General features: G+C 34.7%; 1 protein-coding gene across 3 annotated transcripts in view; it reads left to right on the top strand.

Moving 5' to 3' along the window:
* Positions 1–19,523, top strand: part of MNAT1 (MNAT1 component of CDK activating kinase) — a 265,418-nt gene that overhangs the window by 86,345 nt on the left and 159,550 nt on the right. For 2 of the 3 annotated variants that reach the window (XM_023231801.1, XM_023231791.1), the window contains one exon: positions 2,879–3,004. The exons of the other annotated variant lie outside the window; for it this stretch is intronic. In XM_023231801.1, the coding sequence (XP_023087569.1) occupies positions 2,879–3,004 (126 nt within the window). The remainder of the gene's footprint in view (positions 1–2,878; positions 3,005–19,523) is intronic. 3 annotated transcript variants of the gene reach the window in all.

Genomic DNA, 19,523 nt, shown 5'->3' with positions numbered 1-19,523 from the left:
TTGAATTTCTGGTTTTCATTTTTAAACTTATTTTTAAAGATTTTGTTACGTTTATTTTTCAGTCTTTATAAAATTTTTGTTGTAAATGTTAAAATACTTTAAATTTTTATGACTAATGAATTCATTAAATTTATTTTTATCCTCTTGAATCCTTATTAACTAAGTAAAATAATGTATTTCTTTTTCTGTATATGTTCATGTGTGAGATTTTGTTTAAAAAACAATAGCATTTGTAAATATGTCTAGAAGCTTAATTCTTAAAATTAATCTCTGGACCTAATTTACACAAGTACTACTTATTAGAATTGTTTTCCTCCTGTTTTTGGTTCTGGTCTTTGTGCCAAAAGTCACTTTTTAACCTTTTAAAAAGTATTCGCATTATATTATACTGTATGTGACGGGATTTTAATGTTATGGTCTTAATGTTTATGGCTTAGCATTTGCAGTAATGTTGGCTAAAAGGTCCATTTATTTAATCCTAACTGTAAATTCAATTTTAAAAAACAGTTTGGAAAAAGATTTTTAAACAGATCCTGACTTATTAAATCTTTTTATATTCCTGTTTGAAAATTCGCTTCAGTTTATGTCTTAAATTTTGTATGGGCTAATATTGTTGTCAGACGCAGTAGGTGATTTTTATTAGAAATATTGTTTGCCAGATGGCTTGCTGAAAGTCAGTTAAAATAATCTTTTAAAAATGGTCATTATAAAGCTTTTAATGAGTATTACAGGCAGTTCTTATTAAAATTTCTTTAAATATTAAACAGTATGCCTTCAGGCAATTAATATAGGTGAGGGAACCTTTTAAGGTAAAATGTGATGCAAAGAATGAAATAACTTGAAAGGCTAAATCTGCATGTTAGGTATTCCCCAGAGCATGCATGTTTCACATAGTTTATTTTACTCCATTAATATTTTTTGTTGTTGGAACTCCTACTTAATTCTAGTTTAACACTTAGTAATGCTTCCAGGCTTCAAAATTTGAGTGCTAAAATAGAATAAAGTAGGTTGGAACTAAATTCTTTGCTTCAGTATCAAAACTGTTTTAGATCCTTAGAATGTTTGTTTTTATTAGATTTCAGCTGTTTACCAAGACACTTTAACATTCAATTCCTTTTATGTGAATGTGAAACCAGGATTAAAACAAGCCAAAGTCTTGACTAGCAACTTTTTTTTTGAAGTTAATACATTGCTTTTATGTAAGAATTTTTGCTTTTTAAAGGAAATACCAGTTAAGGAAGAGCACTTGAATTAATTTCGAGTATAAATTGAAAAGCAATACTTTTAACTTTTTAGCTAAGGAAATTTTTCTTTTGTTAGTTTCTACATGTGAAAAGATAGAATAGCTTTTAAAAGATTTTTTTTTGGCCACAGCCCATTAAAAATGTTCTTTAATTTTATATTTTATTATAAAATTCTTAATGTAAATCTAGAATAGCTGCAAGGAATCTTAGCAATACAGTTACTCATGCATTACTAATACTTTGTGTAGAATATAAAAGGTATTCTAGTATATTCTCCTCAGACTATATTTCATCACTTTTCCTTCATTATTGTTAAAGCCAGGTCTTAATGATTTTGCCCCTTAATAAGGTTATATCTTATAAATAAATAAAATTTGTATTCTTCCATTTACTATTAAAAGTTTTAATCTTTGTAACACTGCTCTTGCAAAACACTTCTATCATAAAATCTTGGTGTGCAACTTTATTCTAAGACAATTCTATTGAATTCAGTTGCTTGAGTTATTTCTATACTGTAACCTTAAACCAATTCCTTTAAGTATATTAATTAACCACATTTGTGCCTAAAAAATTGTTAAGCTGCTAGATTTGGAAAGAAAATTAAAATCTGTATGTTTACTTTATGCTGTGAAATGTTAATAATAGTTTCTTCAGGATCAAATTCTGTGTAGTCACTATTTTAACATCTATAGCCTCTTTGAACAATATGCTTTAGCACATAATCCTGGTATAGGAGATAAAAATGTGTTTGTACCTTCATCTTTGTTTATAGATACAGAAAATTCTCAGTCTCTTTCTGTGTGTGTGTGTTTGTATGTGTGTGTAGGAAAGACAGAGAGAGAGATCTTTTCCTCCTGGTACCTCCTTCTGCATATGTTTTTGGGTTCTTATTTAACTGAAAACTCAGAAAGGAAAATGTCTGGATATCATTTAGTTTAGACCTTAGTTCCACAGCACTTTAAAGTTGTAAGAGGACTTCTTGTTAAACAGAATAAGTAACAGTCTATGTATAAAAATAAGTAATTTGCTTATGGTATTAAAATGTGTCAGTGTGCTTAGAATTAATATGAGATATTAAAATGTTTAACTGTCATTTTGTTACTTAAGTTAAAAAACATACACTTAAATTTTAAAATTAAGTTAGAAAAGGAGAAAATAAATATGCTTTTGGTTGTACTTACAATAGTTTCATTGTGCAAAATAGAACAAGGATCATTTCCAAACGGTCTCAGGTGAAATCTAATGGGAAACAATTTCAAACTGGTCTAAATTTGCTGGTAAAAAGAATGCGTCTTAGATAAACATCTGATCTAAGTTATAGTACTTTGTACTACGCTTTCTGTGATTAGCTTATTTTTTTCGTTTTAATAAATGTGGTTGGTTTGCTAGTTGAAATAGGAACTTTTAATGTGGATTTTATAAAAATACTTGTTTGCAGGTTATTTTGATTTACGAGTCTACAACAGCCTTTTCTTATTATGGAATGTTAATATTTTTTGTAAAGTGTCCTCGGTAATGTGAATATTTAGTTTGACATGAAATGCTTATGGAAAGGACATAATTTAAAATAAAAGTCTTGTTGTTTTTAGTTTTCCCTTTTTACATTTCTTATTGAACTTGAACTATTCTTACAGGAGAGTTCTGATCTCCCTGTTGCTCTGCTTTTGGCTCAGCATAAAGATAGATCTACCCAATTAGAAATGCAACTTGAGAAACCAAAACCTGTAAAACCAGTGACGTTTTCCACAGGCATCAAAATGGTAAGCCTTATTTTAATTGCTTGTTTGAAAGAAATTTTTTCAAGGATTATGCTTTATAATTTTACAGCATTTCTATAGTAAACCGAAATGTTCAGATGTTTAAGAACAGTGTCTGATCTAGTTTTAGATGTCTGGAAATATGGATGGGCGCAGTATGAGGAAAGTGAAACAAATAATTTTCAAAGTATACAACACAAGTTTTTTGTATGTGAATTGGGTTTGTATGACTTTCTTACTCTACTTGCATTTTTAAGCTTGTAGCGTAGAAAAACATTTATAAATATTGTTTGGAGAGTAGTTACCATCTGCAGATATGAAATGGGGAAGCAAACGTATCAAGTAATGTTTTCTTCTAAACAGTTTTCTTCACATATATATTTTTAAAAAATCTGAAAGCCATTTTTTAGTTTCTAGACTGATGAATAGATTAATTTGGGTTTAAAAAAATTTATTTTATATTGTATTGTTATATTTTGTTTATTTTAGCATTCAAGGGAAAGATTTTATAAGCCAATGATGTTTTTGTATACTTTGACAGGTTTTTTGTTTGTTTGTTTAGAAAATATATACTTTGGCATATTAATTTTAACATGTGTTTAACATTTAGATGTTTGAGATGTAGCCACTCTAAATATGTAACATTCAAATTCATAATTATCTTTTAAAATAGTCTCAGTAGAGTAGTATAAAATATATGGTTAGAAAAGATAAATGCTTGAGTTGATGGATGTCTCAATTGCTCTTTTTATTATTGCATATATGTACACAGGTATTAAAATAAAAGTATCACAAAATATGTACAGCTACTCTACATGAATTAAAAACTGGTTTTAAAAAAGTTGTGGCAGCACTACAAAGTCATGGTTATGGATTTGGACTTTGAATCCAAACAGACCTGAGTTCAACTCTCAACAACCCATTTAGCCAGCTGCTTGACATGAGCAGATTACTTTGCCTTTCTAATAAGCCTTTTTTTCCCATCTATAAAATGGTGATGATAATACCGATCTCATAAATTTGTTGGGAAATAATGTGAACAAAGTGCACAGTATAGTACTTGGCTTATAGTAAGTACGCTCTCAATAATTGAGGCTAGTTTTTATTGATAATAACGAGTTGATAACACAGATGGCTATACTAATTTATTCCTTAAATCTTTACATATTTTTTAATACATAAAATTCATTTTTATACATAGTTTTAAAATTCAAGATGATGGAGGTTGCAGAATTTTTGTTTGGCTTTTATCATTGTATGCCTGCATTTCAAAGTCAGTGTTAATGACATGCAATATTGAAGTGGTGGGAGTTTACTGGTTTTACTGAGTTTACTGAGTAAACTCAGTTATTTTCAGGAATGAAGTCCTGTATTCAGATGACACAATGTAGCTACAAACTTCAGGAATGTATCCCCTATTGTAAATTGAGCATGATGAGTATGCAAGAATGAATGCCTCAAAACATTACCAAAGTATATTTTAAATTAGAGATAATACTCTAATTTTAAGAGGCAAAGGACTGTTTCTTTCTGTTGACCCCAATGGATAAAGTCATATTTACTCTAATTTCATTGTTGCTTCCACTTTAGCAAATGTGTAGCAGCTGCTCCTGTTTTCTAGTTCTCTTCCTTTTATAGTATATGTAATATAATATTAAAATAAGATCTGGCTTACAGTCTAAGTAGAATATACAGGAACTCATCTTAAGTCTTTTGCAACTTTTTTTTTTCCAGTTGCTAACTATAGAACTTGAAAATCTAGATACTTTGGTACTAAGTTGGCTCTACTTTTAAAATTTATCTTGAATTTACCCACTTCTCTCCCCCTCTATCATCCTGGAATAGTTGCCATCATTTCTTTACTGTACTATTGCAGTAACATTCCACCTGGTCTCTCTGTTCATCTGCGTACCCTATAATCTAGTGTATAAGCCTTTGGGTGGTTTCCTAATAAATGAATGATGGTAAATAAACAATATTAAAAAAATCAGCTCATCACTTCCTTGCTTACTGTCTTCCTATGTCTTCCCAGTACACTTAGAATAAAATTCAGAACACTATCTACTTTCTCACCTCTGAGAAAGGGACATTTGTACTAAGAAGTCAATGGTAAAACAGAGTTAGCCATGCAAAAATACAGGTAGAGAAAAGAGCAGTAAAGAAGGCCTAAGGTAAGAAACAGCATTTTCTAGTTAGAGACAAAAGATGCTGTTAAGAGAATACTTTCCCTACTCTGCCTTGCTCCTTATGCTCAATTCACACTGACCTTTTGACTATTCTATCTAAAGTATCTTTCTCCTGCTCCCGTCCACATTGTGTTATGCTTTTTAAAATTTTAATATAGAGACAGGGTCTCATTATGTTGCCCAGGCTGGTCTCACACTCCTGAGCTCAAGTGATCCTCCTGCCTTGGCCTCCAAAAGTGTTAGGATTACAGACGTGAGCTACCATGCCTGGCCTATGTTATGGTTTTTAACCCTTTATAACATATATCACTATCAGAAAGTGTCTTATGGGTACACTGTTTAATGTTTATCTTTACCACTAGAATATAAATTCTGTGTACCTAGAACGAGGTTTGTCTCTAGTACCTATTTAATGAATGTTCACTGTGGACCTTCATTAAATATTTTTGAATGAATGACTGTATCTTACATATTAGGCTCACATTTAATAGAATGAAGATCCTGAAGTACTTTCAAGTTTCTGTGACTTTATGGTGTTTACTCTGTTTGGAATATACTTAACTGCTTATGAAAACTTTACTTATAATTTATGACATCAATCAAGTGTGATTTTCGTGAACTGTCTTTTGTGTGGAATTTAATTACATATTCTGATGCTTCCCCTAACATTTTATATGTACTTTTATTATATATTGTAGCTCCTGCCTTTTATTGCAATTGGCTATTTTCCATGCCGGTCTCATTTTAGATGAGCTTCCTTAAGGACATAATGTGTTCTGTGACCTAACTTTATGTGTTCTTGTGGGGACTAAATATTGTACTGTGTAATTATTCAAAAAATTTTTTTGAATAAATTATTCCCATTTTTCTTAACTTCAGAGCATTTTGCTTTGCCATCGGGAGATTCACATTTGGGTAAAGAAGAATTTAATACACTGTACAGCCAAAGTAAAAAAAAAATTTTTTTATAGATATATCTAAATTTCCATCACTCTATCACATTTTTACATTCCATTACCAATGAGAATTACAGATTATGTATTCCTCCTCTTCTGTATTCTTATCTTTTAATTTTTACCTATAGTACATTTAGAAATTTATATAACCTGGGTAGACCTCTTAGGTAGTCAAGTGCTTTTCTTTGGCCTAAAGAGAGACAACATCAGATCTACATCCTTTTTTCAACTAGAGAGAATAGTTGCTGGTAGTCTTTCTGTGTTTCATAATGTTCTATTTATTTAAAAACGAAATGAATTGGAATGGCCAGATGTAAAAGTTTTTGGAGAGCACTGATTAATAAATCTGCTAACCTGAACATGATATGAACAAAATACTCTGCAATTTATTTCCTTGAGGAGATTAGGAAATATATCCATTGTGGCAAAGTTGCTTTAGCAGCATACTTTTAAAATTATTTATTTATTTTGAATTTATTTTTAGAGACAGGATCTTGTTCTGTCACTTCAAGCTGGAGTGCAGTGGTGAAATCCTAGCTCACTCTAGCCTACTTCTTGCCTCAAGCCATCTTCCTATTGCAGCCTTCCAAGTAACCGGGTTTATAGGCTCACACCACCACTCTGGGCTAATTTTTAAGAAAATTTTTCTTTTTTCTTTTTTTTGTAGAGGAGGCAGGGTCTAGTTATGTTGGCCAGGTTGGTCTTGAACTCCTGGTCTCAAGCGATCTTGGAATGCCTCAGCCTTCCAAAGTTCTAGGATTACAGGTGTGAGCCAGTGTGCTGAGGCAGGAGCATACTTTATTTTTCATTTTTTTTTTTTTGAGATGGAGTCTTGCTCTGTTGACCAGGCTAGAGTGCAGTGACACAATCTGGACTCGCTGCAATCTCTGCCCCCTGGGCTCAAGCGATTCTCCTACCTCATCCTCCCTAGTAGCTGGGACTACAGGTGGGTGCCACCACACCTGGCTATTTTTTGTAATTTTGGTATCAGTGGGGTTTCATCATGTTGCCCAGGCTGGTCTTGAACTCCTGAGCTCAAGCCACCTGCCTGCCTTGGCCTCCCAAAGTGCTGGGATTACACTGTGCCCGGCTGAGGAGCACACTTTTAATGATGAAAGAAGTTTCAATCTCAGCTCATCTTGGAGCAAATTTAGCAAACCTCCCTCTACTCTGCCTTTTAAAGTACTGGATGAACAGGTGGGTCTTACACCCTGGCTTTAAGGTCAGCAACCTTGAAGACTGACAAAGGGTTCAAATTCTAAAACTGAAAACTCACTACTTCGAGTACTCTCCCTTTAGCTATCACTGAATTCTGTGAGAGCTTGTTAGCAGCAGTGCTCTCTGTTTATCTGATTACTTTTGAGTGGGGATTGAGGAGGGGGAATGTGTTGCACAGATTTTCTTTTTGCCTGAAGAGGTATCTTACCCTGAGTTTGTTTTTAATAATGTTTAACGTTCTGCAGCAAGGCATATAGATGTGGAGAGGAAAAAAAATTTCTATCTTTATGTTGCCTTTATGTTCTTCTGAACATCTTTCTTTGAGTGGTATTTAAGACTTCTATTACCTTTAATTTTCTGTAATTCCAGCTACTTGGGAGGCTGAGGCAGGAGAATCGTTTGAACCAGGGCGGCAGAGGTTGCAGTGAGCTGACATTGTGCCACTACACTCCAGCCTGGGCAACAAAGTGAGACTCCGTCTCAAAAAAACAAAAACAAAAGGCTGGGGGCGGTGGCTCATGCCTCTAATCCCAGCACTTTGGGAGGACGAGGCAGGTGGATCACGAGGTCAGGAGTTGAAGACCAGCGTGGCCAAGATGGTGAAACCCCTTCTGTACTAAAAATACAAAAACTAGCTGGGCACGGTGGCAGGAACCTGTAATTCCAGCTACTTGGGAGGCTGAGGCAGAAGAATCGCTTGAACCAGGGTGGCAGAGGTTACAGTAAGCTGAGATCAAGCCATTGCACTCCAGCCTGGGCGACAGAGTGAGACTCCGTCTCAAAGAAAAAAAAGAAATCAATCACCATTCTTTTGAGATTGTGATAAATATAAAAATGCCAAGCTTTGATTTGTAAATATATGAATATTTTTCTTTCCTTTTATGTATCCATTTTTCTCCTCAACTGCCCATCCAGCTACTTTTTTTGAATTTTAAAATTGCCTACCTAGTTTGTCATATGTGTGCTAGCTGTTAGGTTATAAACATCTTGAGGGCAGAGGCTTCATATTTGAACATCGTTTTATATGATCATGGCTATGTAGGTAATTAAATAATATCAGATATTCATGATCAGTTTCAAACTTTCAAATGTTGGAAGTATTAACATATCTTAAAATAATGTAAAGAAAAATACTACTTAATAAGGAACTACCAAAGTGTAAAGTATAGAAGAAAGAAAATGGGCATAATGGGATTAAATTCCAGCTTTATTGTTATTAGATATGCTTCCATGGGTAAGATATTACTTTACTCTTCTGACTTTGTTTTCTCATTTGGGAAGTTGAGAAATGCTAACTTCATATGATTGTTCAGAATATTGAAATCTATACATGAAATGCTAAATCTGGTGCCCAATGTATGCTAGCCATGTGGTAAATAGTAATAATTGGCAACCATAATGTTACCATTAATGTTTGTTATTTTTTGTAGTTAGATATATAAATGAATTATTTTATAATGCCCTTGAACCAAATGCTGAATATTGTTATAAGTATTCTGTCACATACTTAAGTTATATTACTCTCAATGTGTGTTAAAGTATTGGATCACTTACCCCCACCCCACTGGATCAATTCCAGATGGATAATAGAAAAGTAAAACAATAAAAACATCCTTAAGAGAGTGGAAAAAAAACTAGCCACAAAGTGACAAAAGTTATTTACAACATATGTAACTAATAAAAGGCTTAGATCCAGAAGGTAAATAACTCATATATATGATCTAGAGTCTTGAACAGGCATTTCTAAAAATAGGATAACCAATCCTCAGCCTCATTAGTGACTGGTGAAAGAATATGCAGATTAAAATCACAACACGGCACTAAATACCCACTAGAATGGCTAAACTGGAAATAAAAATCACAGTTGGTTCGAGGGAAAGGTAAAATTTAGAATAGCATAGTATTTACGTGAATTTATTAGTGTCAATTGTTTATTGAATGTGGAGACTGACACAGAATACAGATGAAAGTCTAAATGTTTATGAAGTTAAGTATTTTTTATTCTTTTTAGAAAAACCAATCCTGAAATGAAGGATGAAAAGTAACATTAAGCACCTATATCCCAGGGTTTGATTTTGTTGAATGCCTGCTATAAGCCAGCATGGTCTGGCTGCTGGATATGCAGGAATACAAACATTACTTGAGAATTTGTGACCTATGATACTTCTTTTTTATAATAGGTGTTAATTTCTGTTTTTATATCTTCATAAAATAGATGGTATTCCTGTTTTTACAAATGTGAAAACTGAGTCTTTGAGAGGTTAGATCACATTTAAAAGATGACACTGAAACTCATTTTCTTTCTATTACATCTCATATTTAATTAATGAAAATATTAATAAACTTATACATTCTGATTCAGGTATCCTCTGAGAGCTAAGATTTGAGCTCTTGTTTCTAATAGTGGGCTGATTGTATGGGCTAGGTAATTTAAGGGACAGGAGTCAGCATAATAACTTTCTTTTCCTGATCTGTTCTACTTAAAGTCAAACATAAAATGAAGTCGGATGTGCTCAACTTGGAGAGGAACCAAGGAAAGATGTATAAATATGATTAAGGTTTCTGGAAATAGATCCTTTGAGATGTGACAGAAAATACTGAATTTATTTGTTTAATAATCTTGAGAAAGTTGAAGGGTTCAAAATGGGCATAAAATAATGACTAAGAAATGAGGATTTAATTATTGCATATTCACATAGGTAGAGTTTGGTCAGTCAGTGAACACATTTTGAATAGGAATATTATGAAGGTTGTGCCGGATTTATTATTTGAAGTATATTTTATGAGGAACGTCAGGCATAGAGTCTTAGGGAAATTATGTAATTTGTGACTTCAGTATTTAAGAAAGTTCTACTTACCACCATTTTATGCATGAATAAGATAAATTTCTTCTTTTTTTTTTTTTGAGACGGAGTCTCGCTCTGTCACCCAGGCTGGAGTGCAGTGGCGCGATCTTGGCTCACTGCAACCTCCGCCTCCTGGGTTCAAATGATTCTTCTGCCTCAGCCTCCTGGTTAGCTGGAACTACAGGTGCGTGCCACTATGCCCAGCTAATCTTTTTGTATTTTCAGTAGAGATGGGGTTTCACCATACTGGCCAGCCTGGTTTTGAATTCCTGACCTCGTGATCCGCCTGCCTTGGCCTCCGAAAGTGCTGGGATTATAGGCATGAGCCACAGCACCCGGTCAGAAACTTCATTTTATATATAATTGTGCCCTCTGTGTGGTGATGGCTTTTGAACTCTTAAAGTAAGAGCTACAACTTTGTTTCTTGGTCAGGTGTTAGTTATTTTGATCTATTTGGTTCAAATCCTATGGATATAATTATGCAGCCTTCTGTTTCTTTATCATTTTACAAATAATTCTAATTATTTTTACATAGCTTATGGTTATGGTTACTATTCTTCATTACATCATTCTTAGTTGAACCAGTGAACAGACCTCAAAGTTTTGTTTTTTCCCCCTGATTCATTACTAGATAATTTGTGTCAATAAATATCCATGCGAGTAAATCTTAGTCTTTTGGAAACAAGTGAAGGCACATAAATTAGGAATGAGATTCTACGGCTCTGGTGCTTCTTCATTCTATTTTGTTTGTATGCAAACTGGAAATAAACTGAGTCACAAAGATAACCTATGGATGTCAAAAGATAATGTAAGAATTGTTTTTAAGTACTTTTGATAGCCTGTGGTTGGTTTGGGGAGTAGTATGGAGAAACATACCATGCATTAACAAAGGGGAAAACTTTTTAAGTATTTTAACCCTGATGTTTGAAGAGTTTAAAAAAATACTATCTATGGGTGAGCCAGAAGGGAGCAGAGTACTCATCTGTGATATAAATCGCCTTTTCTGAGTGCAACAAATAGGATTTAGCTGTTCGCTTTCAAGCATTGCATATTCCTCTGAACTCATTGGAAGATCTAACCTTGATAAAATATGTGAGTTATAGAAAATTAATATCCATTCGTATCTGAAAAAGAAAATAAAAATTACATTGAGCAGTCAGTTATGTCCTATAAAACCATAAGTTTGTGCCAAACAGCTTAGGTACTTTACCATTTTGCCAAAAAACAGAAAACCAAACTTGACCAAGTGTTATTAATTTGTTCTATCTTTAATATATAATTTGCACTTATGTGGTAAATCAAAATATAACAACTAAAGAAGTCACGTGCCCTTTCTCAAGTCTTGTGATATACACGTAGTATTAATTTGAATCTATAAATGTATTTTGAAATGTAAATCAAATTAATAATCTTATCAGATCTTTTGGCATATAATTAACTAGGTGAGTATTAGGTGATTATTTTCTCTTAGCTTTTAAATGTCTCCAGTTATGTTATTTCACTGAAGTTACAGTATATTCTAATTTTCACATGGATATCCCTGAAGAGTTACATGTAAGTAAATAGAAATTTGGTTAATTCCATTCTATTTTAAAGAAAATGGAGGTTCTTAAAATTTAAGATAATCCTTGGTGAGTACTTTAATGTGACCTAAAAAAAATTTTATTTTTTTTTGAGACGGAGTCTTGCTCTGTCGCCCAGGCTGGAGTGCAGTGGCTGGATCTCAGCTCACTGCAAGCTCCGCCTCCCGGGTTTATGCCATTCTCCTGCCTCAGCCTCCTGAGTAGCTGAGACTACAGGCGCCCGCCACCTCGCCCGGCTAGGTTTTTTTTTTGTATTTTTTAGTAGAGACAGGGTTTCACCATATTAGCCAGGATGGTCTCGATCTCCTGACCTCGTGATGCGCCCGTCTCGGCCTCCCAAAGTGCTGGGATTACAGGCTTCAGCCACCGTGCCCGGCCTCCTAAATAAAATTTTTTTGAAATGAATAGCTTCATGATTAAAATTGTAAATTTGAATTTTGTTATTTCAGAATTGTTTAAAACAGGTCGTCCTTATAATATTATTAGAGGTTTGAATTGTGGCTTCTCTACTATGTATACTAATTGTTTGGCCTTGGGCAAATCACTTTACCTCTTTAAGCCTTAATTACTCAACTCTTGAAAAAGAGATTATGCCTACATTATAGAGTTCCTGAGTATTTTGTGAAGTAATTTTATAAAACTCTCAGGATGCCTGGCTCATTGTAAAGATACTAAGTATAAATAGGTATAGATACAAATAAAAACTATAATAGACCAGTAAATTGTGATTGAAGGTGGGGTTTGTGACTTATAATTGTTAATTTTGTACCATGTATTTTTTACTAGTTATTTTATCTATAGACTTCTATATAGTAGCGAAAAAACAACGAATTTTCCCCTGCTACACATAGTCAGCACAGAACACTTGGTCTCCAAAATGTGTGTTTTTTTTTATGGTTGTTATTTTGTTTCTTTTCTTTTCTTTCCTGTACCACACCAAGCAGTTCTGCAGCAGACACCAACAGGATTTCCTACAGTTTAACCCAATTCTGACACTAACTGGAATTAGTGCAAACCCCACCGGGTAAGATCCCAGTACCACACGACTGCTCCCAACTTCAGACATCAGTCGAAAGCTCCAGGTGGTAACCTGTGCTGTTGACTAACTGGCTATAAATTGAAGTTTCCCGTGATCCCTTCCTGTGGTTCAGTTGTTTGCTAGAGTGGCTCACGGAACTCTGGGAAACACTTATGTCTATTGGTTTATTATAAAGAATGTTACAAAGGATACAGATGGACAGTTAGAAGGAAAAGATGCATAGGGCAAGGTATGTGGGAAGGTATGTTTATCTTCCATGCCCTTTCAGGGTGGGCTACCATCTTAGCACCTCTGTGTGTTCAGCAACCTGGAGGTTCATTGAATCCTGTCCTTTTGGATTTTTATGGAGGCTTCTTTCCTATAGCCAGGATTGATAAATCACTGGCCACTAGTGATCAATACAACCTCCTGCCCCTCACCTCTTCCCAGAGGTAATGGCAAAGTTGGTTCCCTTTGCAATAAGCCCCCATCCTGAGGCTATCCAGGACCGCCCCCCAGCCATCTCATTAGCATACAAAAAGACACCATTTTGGAGACTACAAAGGTTTTAGCAGATGAGTACCAGGAAATGAGATGAACACCATTTGTATTTCTTATCATAAATCACAATATTACAAGTTCCAAATGCCTTTATAACTCTTCCTTATATATTTCCATATTTCTAGGTAACAATTCAGTTGTTCTATGGATATATAAGTGAAAACACAAATATTTAGTGTCAATAGTTGGGAAAATTCACAAATAATGAATTATGTGCTATGAATTTTATGTAATATTCTTTCCTTTACTATGGTAAAGGAAAAATTGGTAATGGTCAAACTATTGGCTTCAGAATTTATGACAGTGGTTGAATTTATTCCAGAAAATTTGTCTCATGATCCGTCTAGACTTGAGCATGGGCAGAAATAATGAGTTTGGATTTTCAGTTATATCAGTTACTTTGTAATGAGGACAAGGTAAAAGCAGTATTCTATGAATGGTGGGAAGCTTTGACTCTTTTAGTCCCACTGAGGATAACATTACAGATGCTTACAAATGCAGAAATATTCTTAGCCTAGGATGTAGAAATAATGTTTTTCTGCTTAATTTATGAAACAAATATTTTCCTACAAAGTATTCTACATACTGTATAATGCATTGCTTAATGTAATGAGGCAGATTTTCAGCTTTATACATAATTATATTGGGTGCCAATCTGTTTATCAGTAGGGTTTTATCAAGTTCCTATAACATTTGCAAAACAATGTTTGCTGTTGGTGTTGCGGATATAGTAATTTTACAAGAATTAGAATTAGGAAAAAAGAGGGAAGATGTGTTTCAATCAGTCTCTGAACATTAACTCACTTAATCTTGAAAACTATCCTGTAGGGTTGATAGTGGTATTCTCATTTATGAGGAATGGAATATGGAAGACTTAAATTAAACCTAGAGAAAAGTAGAGTTTCAGAAAAATGGAAAGGACAAAGACATTTCACATTTAAAAATGAGTATGTGGGAGAATTGTTAGCAAAAGAATGGAAGGTGTGAATTTAGCCAAGTTTATTCCATAGTTTTCAGCCAGGAATTTTCTTTTGATGAACTTCCACACTAATTTCAAAATACACATTCATTCTTTGGTTCCTAGAAGATTATATGAAGTTCAGATACATAGATTCACTTTGGTGTGTTAGAGCTTTTTACTAGTTAGTAATCTGTTGAATAAGTTAAGGGACACTAAAATTTAGTATTTGTAAATGTTGAAATAAATTTTCTTTTTTTGGTGATTGCTTAGATTTCTTATAAGGCTCCATCTGCAAATGCTCATGACCAGATATTTCCTGCAATAATTGTTAATGTAATACTTTAATTTTTCAGCTAAGCAGACCTAGTTTTCCTTTGGAATTTTATCAATGCACCATCAGTATTGCCTTGAGTTAACTGTGGTTTTTGTGTTACTATTATGTAGGAAATAATACTAGGTTTTTCTTTGGTTGATCATTTTGTTATATAATTCCTATACAATTTTTATTGCTATTTTGGTCCTCACTTCTCCTCCTTCTCCATCTTCCTTCTTCCTTCTTCCTTCTTCTTCATCATCATCACACATTGTTTATGTATCAGAATACAATTTGCCACAACTTCAGGGGCTGTGGTTAAGTTTGAAAACCAAGGATTACATTCAGTTATTTTTGCATACTCTCTAACTTTCTGAAACATACTCAACTGATGGATGATATAATACATTCCCATTCTGACAGTGCCCTGCCTCCTGTTAACATTTTTCTACACTAGAAGCTCTTCCCATTTTTGCTGAGAGAGCATCTGGCATCTTCTACCAGCCTCCATTCCTAATGGTGGATAGAGTTAAGAATGTATTGCTGCTTTCTTTTGTTACTTATTGTTTTTTTCCAATACTTTTAATTTCTGGGTTGCATGTGCACGTGGAGGTTTGTTACATAGGTATACACGTGCCACGGTGGTTTGCTGCATCCATCAACTCTTCATCTACATTAGGTATTTCTTCTAATATATCACTCCCCTAGCTTCCCACCCCCTAGCAGGCTCTGGTGTGTGATGTTCCCTCCCTGTGTCCATGTGTTTTCATTGTTCAACTCCCACTTATGAGTGAAAACATGTGCTGTTTAGTTTTCTGTTCCTGTGTTGCCATTGCTTTTGGTGTTTTAGACATGAAGTCCTTGCCCATGCCTGTGTCCTGAATGGTATTACCTAGGTTTTCTTCTAGAGTTTTTATGGTTTTAGGTCTCACATTTAAGTCTCTAATCCATCTTGAATTAATTTTTGTATAAGGAATAAGGAAAAGATCCAGTTTCAGCTTTCTACTTATGGCTAGCCAATTTTCCCAGCACCATTTATTAAATAGGGAATCCTTTCCTCATTTCTTGTTTTTGTCAGGTTTGTCAAAGATCAGATGGCTGTTGATGTGTAGTATTATTTCTGAGGGCTCTATTCTGTTCCATTGGTCTATATCTCTGTTTTGGTACCAGTACCATGCTGTTTTGGTTACTGTAGCCTTGTAGTATAGTTTGAAGTCAGGTAGCGTGATGCCTCCAGCTATGTTCTTTTGGCTTAGGATTGTCTTGGCAATGTGGGGTCCTTTTTGGTTCCATATGAACTTTAAAGCAATTTTTTCCAATTATGTGAAGAAAGTCATTGGTAGCTTAATGAGGATGGCATTGAATCTATCAATTACCTTGGGCAGTATGGTCATTTTCAGAATATTGATTCTTCCTATCCATGAGCGTGGAATGTTCTTCCATTTGTTTGTGTCCTCTTTGATTTCACTGAGCAGTGGTTTGTAGTTCTCCTTGAAGAGGTCCTTCACATCCCTTGTAAGTTGGATCCCTAGGTATTTTGTTCTCTTTGAGGCTATTGTGAATGGGAGTTCATTCATAATTTGGCTCTCTGTTTGTCTGTTACTGATGTATAAGAATGCTTGTGATTTTTGCACATTAATTTTGTATCCTGAGACTTTGCTGAAGTTGCTTATTAGCTTAAGGAGTTTTTGGGCTGAGACGATGGGGTTTTCTAAATATACAGTCATGTCATCTGCAAACAGGGACAATTTGACGACGACTTTTCCTAACTGAATACCTTTTATTTCTTTCTCTTGCTTGATTGCCCTAGCCAGAACTTCCAACACTATGTTGAATAGGAGTGGTGAGAGAGGGCATCCCTGTCTTGTGCCAGTTTTCAAAGGGAATGCTTCCAGTTTTTGCCCATTCGATATGATATTTGCTGTGGGTTTGTCATAAATAGCTCTTATTATTTTGAGATACGTCCCATCAATACTGAATTTATTGAGAGTTTTTAGCATGAAGGGCTGTTGAATTTTGTCGAAGGCCTTTTCTGCATCTATTGAGATAATCATGTGGTTTTTGTCTTTGGTTCTGTTTGTATGCTGCATTACGTTTATTGATTTGCATATGTTGAATCAACCTTGCATCCCGGGGATGAAGCCCACTTGATCATGGTGGATAAGTTTTTTGATGTGCTGCTGAATCCGGTTTGCCAGTATTTTATTGAGGATTTTTGCATCGATGTTCATCAGGGATATTGGTCTAAATTCTCTTTTTTTGTTGTATCTCTGTCAGGCTTTGGTATCAGGATGATGTTGGCCTCATAAAATGAGTTAGGGAGGATTCCCTCTTTTTCTATTGATTGGAATAGTTTCAGAAGGAATGGTACCAACTCCTCCTTGTACCTCTGGTAGAATTCAGCTGTGAATCCATCTGGTCCTGGACTTTTTTGGATTGGTAGGCTATTAATTATTGCCTCAATTTCAGAGCCTGCTATTGGTCTATTCAGGGATTCAGCTTCTTCCTGGTTTAGTCTTGGAAGAGTGTAAGTGTCCAGGAAATTATCCATTTCTTCTAGGTTTTCTAGTTTATTTGCGTAGAGGTGTTTATAGTATTCTCTGATGGCAGTTTGTATTTCTGTAGGGTCGATGGTGATATCCCCTTTATCATTTTTTATTGCATCTATTTGATTCTTCTCTCTTTTCTTCTTTATTAGTCTTGCTAGCGGTCTATCAATTTTATTGATCTTTTCAAAAAACCAGCTGCTGGATTCATTGATTTTTTTGGAGGGTTTTTTGTGTCTCTGTCTCCTTCAGTTCTGCTCTGATCTTAGTTATTTCTTGCCTTCTACTAGCTTTTGAATGTGTTTACTCTTGCTTCTCCAGTTCTTTTAATTGTGATGTTAGGGTGTCAATTTTAGATCTTTACTGCTTTCTCTTGTGGGCATTTAGTGCTATAAATTTCCCTCTACACACTACTTTAAATGTGTCCCAGAGATTCTGGTATGTTGTATCTTTGTTCTCATTGATTTCAAAGAACATCTTTATTTCTGCCTTCATTTCGTTATGTACCCAGTAGTCATTCAGGAGCAGGTTATTCAGTTTCCATGTAGCTGAGCGGTTTTGATTGAGTTTCTTAGTCCTGAGTTCTAGTTTGATTGCATTGAGGTCTGAGAGACAGTTTGTTGTGATTTCTGTTCTTTTACATTTGCTGAAGAGTGCTTTACTTCCAATTATGTGGTCAATTTTGGAATAAGTGCGATGTGCTGAGAAGAATGTATATTCTGTTGATTTCGGGTGGAGAGTTCTGAAGATGTCTATTACGTCCGCTTGGTGCAGAGTTGAGTTCAATTCCTGGATATCCTTGTTAACTTTCTGTCTCGTTTTGATTTGCATATGTTGAACCAGCCTTGCATCCCAGGGATGAAACCGACTTGATCGTGGTGGATAAGCTTTTGGATGTGCTGGTGGATTCGGTTTGGCAGTATTTTATTGAGAATTTTTGCATCAATGTTCATCAGGGATATTGGCCTGAAATTTTCTTTTTTTGTTGGTCTCAGTCAGATTTTGGTAAGGATGATACTGGCCTCATAAAATGAGTTACGGAAGAGTGCCTCATTTTCTATTGTTTGGTATAGTTTCCGGAGGAGTGGTACCAGCTCCTGTTCGTACCTCTGGTAGAATTCAGCTGTGAATCTGTATGTTCCTGGGCTTTTTTTGTTTGGTAGGCTATGAACTACTGCCTCCATTTCAGAACTTGTTATTGGTCTATTCAGGGATTTGACTTCTTTCTGGTTTAGTCTTGGGAGGGTACATGTGTCCAGGAATTTACTCATTTCTTGTAGGCTTTCTAGTTTATCTGTGTAGAGGTGTTTATAGTGTTCTCTGATGGTGGTTTGTATTTCTGTGGGATTGGTGGTGATATTCCCTTCATCATATTTTATTGTGTCTATTTGATTCTTCTCTCTTGTTTATTAGTCTGGCTAATGGTCTATCTATTTTTGTTAATCTTGTCAAAAAACTAGCTCCTGTATTCATTAATTTTTTTGAAGGGATTTTCATGTCTCTATCTCCTTTAGTTCTGCTCTGATCTTAGTTATTTCCTGTCTTCTGCTAGCTTTTGAATTTCTTTGATCTTTCTTCTCTAAGTTTTTTAATTGTGATGTTAGTGTGTCAATTTTAGATCTTTCCCACTTTGTACTGTGGGCATTTAGTGTCATAAATTTCCCTTTTAACATTGCTTTGGCTGTGTCCCAGAGATTCTGGTACATTGTGTCTTTATTTTCATTGGTTCAAAGAACTTCTTTATTTCTTTATTAATTTCGTCATTTACCCAGTAGTCATTCAGGAGCACATTGTTCAATTTCCATGTAATTCCGCAGTTTTGAGTGAGTTTCTTAACCCTGAATTCTAATTTGATTGCATTGGCGTGTGAGAGACCGTTTGGTATGATTTTTGTTCTTTTCTATTTGCTGAGGAGCATTTAACTTCCAATTATGCGGTCAATTTTAGAATAAGTGCTATGTGGCACTGAGAAGAATGTATATTCTGTTGACTTGAGGTAGAGAGTTCTATAGATGTCTATTAGGTCCACTTTCTCTAAAGGTAGTTCAAGTCCTATATATCCTTCTTAATTTTTTTTTTGTTGATCAGTCTGATATTGATAGTGGGGTGTTAAAGTCTCCCACTATTGGGAGGGAGTTTGTGTGGGAGTCTGAGTCTCTTTGTGGGTCTCTAAGAACTTGGTTTATGAATCTGGGTGCTTCTATATTGGGTGCATATATATTTAGGATAGTTAGCTCTTCTTGTTGCATTGATCTCTTTACCATTATGTAGTGCTCTTCCTTTTCTTCTTCCTTCCTTCCTTCCTTCCTTCCTTCCTTCCTTCCTTCCTTCCTT

The sequence above is a fragment of the Piliocolobus tephrosceles genome, chromosome 6, assembly GCF_002776525.5.
Source record: "Piliocolobus tephrosceles isolate RC106 chromosome 6, ASM277652v3, whole genome shotgun sequence".
Classification (NCBI taxonomy): Eukaryota; Metazoa; Chordata; class Mammalia; order Primates; family Cercopithecidae; genus Piliocolobus; species Piliocolobus tephrosceles.
This window is presented reverse-complemented; position numbering and strand designations above follow the sequence as displayed.